The following is an 8883-nucleotide window of genomic DNA, read 5'->3' on the forward strand; positions in this document are numbered from 1 at the left end:
GATTGGCCTGTTAGCCGTATAAAAGGCTTGAGCAGTTTCCGCCCAAGCCGAAGAGGACTCCACATCCATTTCGTGGGGACTCTGGGTACACGGCAGGGTAATAGAAACCCTGTGTGAGATCCAGAGGAGCGTGGCGGCCTGATCCACCGCCCACCTCTTCCCGTCTTCGAACGCAACTTTTATAAGACGTATTTACGATTCCTATTTTGGTGGCTCGTTCACCCAGAGCATCCGGAGCGCTGCACCGTGGAGCCTAGCAACCTCCACGAGACCGTCTGTGTTGTCTGTCTGTAACTGCAACTTAATCAAGCTTTCCAGCCTACACCACTGCCATCTCGGTGTAAGTAAACTATCTTTTAAAACTACCGCTACGCGTCCGTGCCTAATTCCAGCTCGAAGGCCTTCCCTCTCCGCCCCGGCGTGCCCGGGCTGCTGGCCACAGCCCAGGTGCAGCGCGAAAAGGGCTCGGGTCGCTCCCGGCCCGCACATAGGGCAGAGCAGGTGCCTACCCGCAGACATCACTTGCTTTTGCTTTAAAAGAAAAAACTTCTTCCAATTTGTGACTATTCTCACGGCCAGAGCTAGCTAGAAAACGGAATATGCCACATTAAAGAAATTCAGTTTTCCACATAACTTTGAAAGACTTGTGGCCAATTCTGCCAACAGAATTTTCCTTCTGTGCCAATAGGGTAGAAGCGATAGTTTGTCTTCTGCTTCACATAGGCTCCAAACTTAACTCTCACCATAGGAAACATCTATCTCCATAGCAAACACAAGTTGGTGAAACTATTCATGTACCTGAAGCTAGGCATGGAAAACTGTCTGCAAGTCCTCATCAGGAAATCCAGTCAAAAACAGGCTAACCTATAACCAGTTGGTACATTTATCTTTAATTGTTTAATTAAATGTTTAATTGTTGTGATACAATTATTATAAATTTTAATACAAATTAAAAGCCCAGAGGCACCTAAATACTCCTAAGGATCTGGGCCTAGATCCATTCAAGAAACTCTCAGCAACCTATTTAAAAAAAAAAAAAAAAAAAAAAAATCAATTTAAAGCATTTTTTTAAATCAGTGCAATACAATGTAGTAAGAACCTTTATTATGATTTCACCCAAGTCAGTATGCAGTCAACTTGAAAAAAATCCCAGATAAACTGCTTCTACACCAAAATAAGAATATCTACATTGAATTTTGCACTGTTTTATAAGTATATAGCTTAAACTAAGCTGGTGTGACTGAATATAAGAAATCTAAAATTCCACAGGTTCTTGTCCAATGCAATAGAAACAGTTGATGCCTAGGAAGGAGATGATCAAAAAACTTAACACTTAGATAGAGGGCTAAATGATTCAACAGCTCCTTTTGATACCCCAATGGAAATACAAACTAACTTGGAAAAAAAAATACTGTTTTCAAACAAAAAGGTGCCATTGGATAATATTGAATATTGTTTTATAGCTTTTTCTCAGATACGCGTAAGACATTGGAAAGCTGAAGAGAAGTCCAACTCACAAGATATCTGCTTTAATAAAACTCTACTAATCAAAGGAGCCATAGCTGCATAGCCAACAAGTCTGCAGAAGGCCAGGGCTAGCTTCACCTCTCCAGCTCATGTCACCAACAAAACTGCAAAGCTCCTGTTATTGCAAGGTCAAATTCTGTGAGCGCACAACTAAAGGCAGAAACTGACCAGCAAAAGTTGCATGGATGATACACAAAACGGAAACTTTCCAAGAAGACTTGCAAAGCTTTGGGCATATTTCTAAGGCTGCTGACTGGGAAAACTGAACCACGTTCTTTAGTTTCTTGTAAACTTGGCAAAATTCATTAAAGATCTTAGAGACACTCCACTCTTCCCCTCAGCCAGTTATGTTGCAGCCTGCTATCATGGAAGGGCTGGTAGGCTCTTTACAGACCACACTGAAGACAGTGCAGGTGCTCAGGGAACATTTGTAGGGACTGTACAGACCTGAGCGTCAGCAGAGCCATCTTTGCCAGAGGTGCAGAAGTCTGCAAGTTTGGTTTCCTTCTCTCTCCTCCTAGGGTAGCAGCTTTCAACCCTTTCAGACTTCAACCCCCTCCCCTCAGCAAATGCCAGCTCTTGCCTTTCACCTGTCTTTTGAAATTAGAAGAACAGCAGAGCTGGTCTTTAGCTGCAAAGAACTCAGAAAGACCCTAGCAGGACTGAACGGCCACGATGCTATGGGTATCTACAGGAAAGCCCTGGACTTCTCGTGACTATTGCTGACCAGGGCTGACAAGACTTTTCAAAGGATCTCAACGCACCTTGGCGGAGAACCAAGAGCAGCGAGCGTTAAGTACAGCAGTTCTGGAATAAAAACCAGGGACAAGACAACAAAGCCAAGCTGGCGGTCAAGGTGGGGCTGAGATTGGGCCCTGGTGACAAGAATCAGAGGGCCTTGTTACATGGTAATGATAGGCTCCTCCTAGAGCTCTTAAATCCTGGGTTGTCAGCACATTAACACCTTGAAGTGGTTTTAAACCCTTGTTATGTGGTCCAGAGTTACACCACTCCAGGGCAGGATTCTCTTTCCTCTGCACTACCCAGCTCCTGTTCCATTTAGGTGTGCCTGCTCTCCACAGATGTGCTGCCCAAAATCAAGTCCTCCAGGATCTTTCACACCCCTGCCTGTAAAGTGTGGATAGGAACCTGTCCTGGTTCACCAGCCCTCCAGTGGCAGCTCACAGCTACAGCTCCTAGTCCTGCCCCTGTTCCCCGTCATAGCTGTGCAGGCAGGAGCCACTCAGGAGGTGGTTTCTAGATCGAAGGTGCGACTGCTCCAAAAACCCAAGCTACTATAACACTGATCAACATTAGTGCGGCTCCCAGCGTAAGTGAAATGAGGCCCTCCGATGGACCCCAGCAGGGCTGAATGGCTGTGACACTACAGGTACCTATGGGGATACCCCAGGCTTATCCCACCACTCACGCCAAGGGGGGCCTGATGAGACCCTGGAAAGGACCTGGGGGGCAACCCTGGTGGAGAACCATGGGCAGCAAAAGCTGTGTGTTGGCAGGCCTGGAAAAAAACAACAACAGAGAAAAGGCAACAAAGCAGCATTACCAGGTCTTAAATATGAAAGTATTGTGTTGGAAGCTCAAAATGATCGTATTCGCTGAAAAACTATCGTGCCCTGAAAAAGTCGGCAACGAAGACTTCTTATTTACTTTATATTGCTCATTATAACTCGCTAGTGAGCGAGGAAGAAGCGAGTCAAAGTTGAAGCATTACTTTATTTCAAGGCAAGCAGGCATGAGGCAGTGCCCCAGAGTCAGTTAAAACTCCCAGGAATGACCCGGGTTCTGCATCAATGAGCTGCCTCCAACATTATCCTACATTTTGAACACTTCTTCTCTTATAGATCGCGCATCTGGCAAGGGTTGAAATGATCGCACAAATCCGAGAGTGGTCGGACACCCGGCACCACTGCAACAAACCCGGGCTGGCTGCAGCGGTGGGGCTGAGACTGGGCCCTGGTGACAAGGATCAGAGACCGTGGGTGGGTGGATTTCCTCCCCCTCCCCCAGTGGCTTGGCTCCCCCTTGCCCCTGCGCGCGGCAGGGAGGCGGCCGGGCGCGGGGAGCCGGGGCCCCGGGGGGCCATGCAGAGCGCAGGGCCCGCGCTCACCTGCATGGTGTCTGCAGCGGGCTCCGGCCGCCGGGGATCGCCGCCCGGGACAGGCTGGGGCCGCTGCTCTGCCTGGCTGCACGCCGGGAAAGAGGGAGGGAGGCGGTGGCGCAGGCGCAAGCGAGGGCTGCCCGGCGGCGGGGTTATCGCACAGTTGCGCTGCGCTGCGCTGTCCTGCTCGCACTTTGCGCTGGGCTCCCGAGGGAATTGTCTCACACCTCCACCCTGGGGACTGTCACACACACCCCCCTCCCCTCAAGGAAACTCTGTGTCTTTTTGTCACATACACACACCCTCGAGGAAAGTGTCTCCCCCCCCCCAAGTAAACTTTCTCAAACCCACACACCCCACCCTCCCTCAAGGGAACTGGCAATGCCAACCTGACCAGCACTATAAATGAAGGAGACCCAGGGCTCATAATAGACCATAGTATGAACATAAGCTGGCAGTGCGATGCTGTAGCCAGCAGGGAAAACAATACTCCGGCATGCATCAACTGATGTATCTCTAGCAAAACCAAGGAGGTGATTCTTCCGCTCTACTCAGCACTGGTGAGACCGCAGCTGGAGTACTGCATCCAGTTCTGGGCACCGCACTTTAACAAGGACATGGACAAGTTTGAGAGAGTCCAGAGAAGAGCCACCTGTAAGATCAGAGACTTGCACAGCAAGCCATACGAGGAAAGGCTGAGGGATCTGGGACTCTTCAGCCTGAAAAAGAGATGACTGAGAGGGGATTTGCTAACAGTCTACCACTACATCAGGGGCTCAGTGAACAACTGTTACCAGGGCACCCTTAGGGCCAACCAAGAGTAATGGCCAAATTTCCAGAAGGCTATTTCAGGCTCAACATTAAGAAAAACTTCTTCACAGTCAGGGTGGCCAGACTGTGGAATAAGCTCCCTTCAGAGGTGGTGCAATCACTTACCCTGGAAATCTTCAAGAAGAGACTGGAAGGTCACCTTGCTGGGGTCGCCTGACCCCCAGTTATCTTTCCTGCCTGGGGCAGGGGGCTGAACCTGATGCTCTTCCAAGGTCCCTTTCAATCTATGAATCTCCTGCACCCTCTCAAGGGAACTACCACATGTACACTCCCTCAAGGGTGCACTGCTCAAAATGAGGGCAGGGAAGGGGGTGGGAAATAGCTACACTACATTAGTTAATATCCACCAAGACTGTGTACCTCTTCTCTAGGCACCTGCTACCTCCATGTGGACTTTTTAAAAGAGCTATAGGTAATAAAGGTGAAGAATCACTTAATGTCTCAGAAGTCAGGGTCTAAATACCATCATCTAGAGGAGGTTCCCAAAACTGTGGGATACATAGTCCTGGCAGTATGCAAGACATCTCTGGTGGGGGGAGGGGGGGTATACAGGAGAAATTGTGTAATGACAGATTTAATTTTCATTATAATAATTTGCATTTAAGGAGTTAAAATATAAAATATATGCTGGAAGGGGAACATGGGCAGCTGGTAAATCTGGAAGGGGGTACATAATAAGAAAAAGTTTAGGAACCTCTGGTCTAGAGTGATTCTTAAGTTCAACTACTACCTTATGCACTTGTAGATGTAGACTTTTAGATAGATATAGATATACACACCTTCTTAATTCTATGCTACATGGTTAATCCATTAGCAACAGTAGGACTTCTTTCATGCATAAACTTCAGTAGGGCATAAAACTTGATAGGCTTGGGGCCAGTGTGTATTTACTACACAAAAAAGATGGTGCAACATAATCCAACCTCAACAAATAAAAAACAAAACCCACAGAAATTCAACATGTTACAAAACACTGAGACTCTTAGCCTTTTTATCTTAAGGGGAAAAAAACAAATCTTATGGAAAGGCTAAGAATACATGGTTAACTAAAATTTTCCAGTCTAAAATGACAAGAATATTCCAAATTAATCAAGGGCTGCAATTGCATAGATTTTAGTTATTCTTGCTACTCCCCTGCTGTTGTTTCTTCTCATAACAGCTATATAAAGAAATGAAAGAAAGTCCTGGCACTTTATTTACATAAGTGGGATTCAGCTATTTTCTTGGGTTTGCCAGACAAAGACTTAGATAAGTGAGACTAAGTTAGTTTCAGGCTAAGGTACCATTTCTGCAAGCACTTTTGGAAATGTTGCCATCCTAGAACTATTCATAGGTACAGATATTCTCCACACACCTGGTTGAGGGAGTATGGGGCATCTGATTACGTTAACTTAATTAAGAGTAAAATTAAGTAAAAGTTTACAAGACTGAAGGCTTAGATTGTAAGACCTCAGGGGAAGGGACTGTTTTTGTTACATGTTTGATGTACTTAACAAAATGAGGTACTACTACTGACTAGAGCCCAAGACCATCACAATAAAATAAACAAATAAACAGGCATGTTAGCAATCCTGCATCTGTTCACTGCTAACAGATCTTTGATGTGTTGAAACTCATTAAGACTAGCACCTGGCAACATTTACTTTGAAAAAAACATTTTGGAATAATAGTTCCAAACTAAAACTTTGCATTTCAATAAATGACATTATTTCTCTTTTATCAAATTATATGAAAACACATACTACACTAAGCTCTGGGCATGTTGAAGCTTTTTTGCCTTCTCCCAGAACTGTTAGGAAGCATCCTAGCACTACTCTTCCTTCTTATTAAAAGCCTATGCTTTTTATATACATCCAGGATATTGTACAATACCTATCAATTTGGTACTTAAGATCCATGGACAGTTAAGTAGTAACAGCAGATTTGTTTCTCACCAACCCACTAAGAGGTCTGTTAGAATAGAAATTTGATTTTGGAAATTGTATAGATGTTTGGGGCACAGTGCTTTTGAGATAAGGATTTCTCAAAAAGCTGGCACTTTAATTTTAGGTCCAAATATCCCACCTAGTGACAACCACATGTGAACTGTGCAGCTGCCACATTCCTCCAATCCTCAGTTATATAGACCAAAAGGTTGTTTTAATATGAACAATATAAACTTGGCCATCACTCCCCTGACTGTCTTTTCTGGCCTTGGGTCCAGGAGTCCTTAGTAATAGGAGCTATGAAGTGCAATTTACTGACAAAACAAAACAGATAATCTTACTGAAGCCAATCTAGTGCAACAGGCTGCTTGGAAGCCTGGCAGACAGACAGCATACAAAGTTTCTGGGGCAGACGAGAGAAAATTGTAAGGGCTAGGCCACATAATCCTCTTATGTCTACCTGGAGTTTAGTGGGTTGTCAGAGAGAGATGGAGACAAAAGTCTTTGTCAAGGGGTAATCACAAAGTAAATAGATTATGAAGTGAGAGAAGATAAATAATGGAAGCAATAAAAACCCCCACCAAAATGTAGCTCTTTACCTTGGTTTCATTTCCCCACTCATTTGTTCTGTTAAAGAGCTGCATATTGAGTCTAGCAAGTAACACCTTACCCCCACCAGCAGGTCACCTCCAGATAAGCTAAAGGCTTGAAGCAGATGCATGGGAAAAATCCAACCACATACTGCAAGAAGATTAACAGTCAGTCACTGATAGTAGTTGTAGTTCACGCCAGGTAGAAAACACACATGCTTACTCAGGCTAGGCAAAGTTGACTTATGCCATGGCAACATGCTGAAACCATGCCAGTTTGGAAAACTAGTGTAAGTCTTTACTATTCATTCCATCCAGGAAGAGCACACACCAACTGCAGATGCTTCCTCAGCCTGATGAAGGGTATTTATACCCAAAAAAAACTTGCTAAGAAGAATGTTCCAACTATTTGCTTTGGTCTAATAAAAGATATCAGATTTACCCAAAGAACCTTGTCTGCCTAGGTTGTCCTTAGACCAACACAGCTATAACCTACATCGCAGTCTACATGCACACATTTAGAGTAATTCTGATGTGATATCAAAGTGGATGCTTATACAGGGGCTTGCCACAGATCACATTGTAACGCATACATAAAAATAGTACAACTTCATATTTTGTAACTGTAAGAGGCCTGGTCTAAGTGACGAGACAACATACCTCAGTAATGTTGGCAATGCTATTTTGATTTTATCCTGCATTTAAAGATAGGGCACATCAAGGATGCTCCTCACACGACAAGGAACAAGGGTGACAAGGAACAATGGTAATAAGCCGATGGAGAATAGGTTTAGGTTAGAGATCAGAAGACAATATTTTACAGTTAGGGTGGCCAAAATCTGGAACCAACTTTCCAGGGAAGTGGTCTTTGCCCCTACCTTGGGCAAATTCAAGAGGAGGTTGGATGATCGCCTGTCTGGGGTCTTGTGAACCCAGCTTTCATTCCTGCCTGTGGCAGGGGGTCAGGCTAGATGATCTGTTCAGGTCCCTCCTGACCCTAGCTACTATGAAGTCATTCTTTTTATACTCAAGTCCCCACTTTTGTTTCACTACCACTATTGTACTCTGCAAGGCAACAGGCTGCTCAATACAGATTTACTCCCAATGTATAACACTGAAATAATTCAGTTGATAAGAGAGAGCAAACCCAGGCCCCCTTTCAGTTTTCAAGTTAGTTCAGCATCACAACATCTCTCGCTGGAACAAACTTTCCAACTTTACTGGGCAACTTTGTAGGCCAGCAGCACTATCAAAGCTTTTCTGATTTGGTCAAGAAACATAACCCTATGAATGGCAAATGGAGAGAACCTCCATCCTCCGAAAATCCACTTCAAGAAATAAAATAAATATCCTGGCCAAGTCCCTAGGTAAACAGGATTACCCAAGATTACCTGTTTCCTGTGAGCAGGTTTTCTTATACCATTTGCTCCACTGAAGGTACTCCTATTTGCATGCTTTATTCTATAAAATACCTCTCACCTCACCCCAATAGGACACTGAATAGATCTTGCAATGAAAGCCATATTCAGACTTTTCTCCTAGTATAACTGTTTCAATATTACTACAAAAGATTCAAGTTTGCATTGTTTAAACTCAAGACAAACATGCTGGGGGGCAAAGAGGGGAGAGGGAAGATAGATTATTGAATTAATGGACAGAAGTACAGATAATGGTACATACCCTTTAATATGAGTTTATTTCAAAAGTTAAAGAAAATTTGATTTAAAATAATTCATTTGAATATATAACTTCAATTTGCATATGGCACATATTAATTAACAAGAGAACCACGTACATAAATAAAGCATTCCAGGCAGGGAGGAAGCATACATTTTTTCGTAGGTCAGTTGTTACTGGATTTTTTCTGAGAAGGGGCAGCCTCCTTTCCTGC

At 44.3% G+C, this 8883-nt stretch overlaps 1 protein-coding gene across 1 annotated transcript in view; it reads right to left on the reverse strand.

Moving 5' to 3' along the window:
• PDCL3 (phosducin like 3) overlaps positions 1–3704 on the reverse strand; it is a 19999-nt gene extending 16295 nt beyond the window's left edge. The window contains exon 1 of the mRNA XM_006034455.1: positions 3656–3704. Within this exon, the coding sequence (XP_006034517.1) occupies positions 3656–3661 (6 nt within the window). The 5' untranslated portion in view covers positions 3662–3704. The remainder of the gene's footprint in view (positions 1–3655) is intronic.
• Positions 3705–8883: the final 5179 nt, after the last annotated feature.

This window comes from Alligator sinensis, unplaced genomic scaffold (assembly GCF_000455745.1).
Source record: "Alligator sinensis unplaced genomic scaffold, ASM45574v1 scaffold462_1, whole genome shotgun sequence".
Lineage (NCBI taxonomy): Eukaryota > Metazoa > Chordata > Crocodylia > Alligatoridae > Alligator > Alligator sinensis.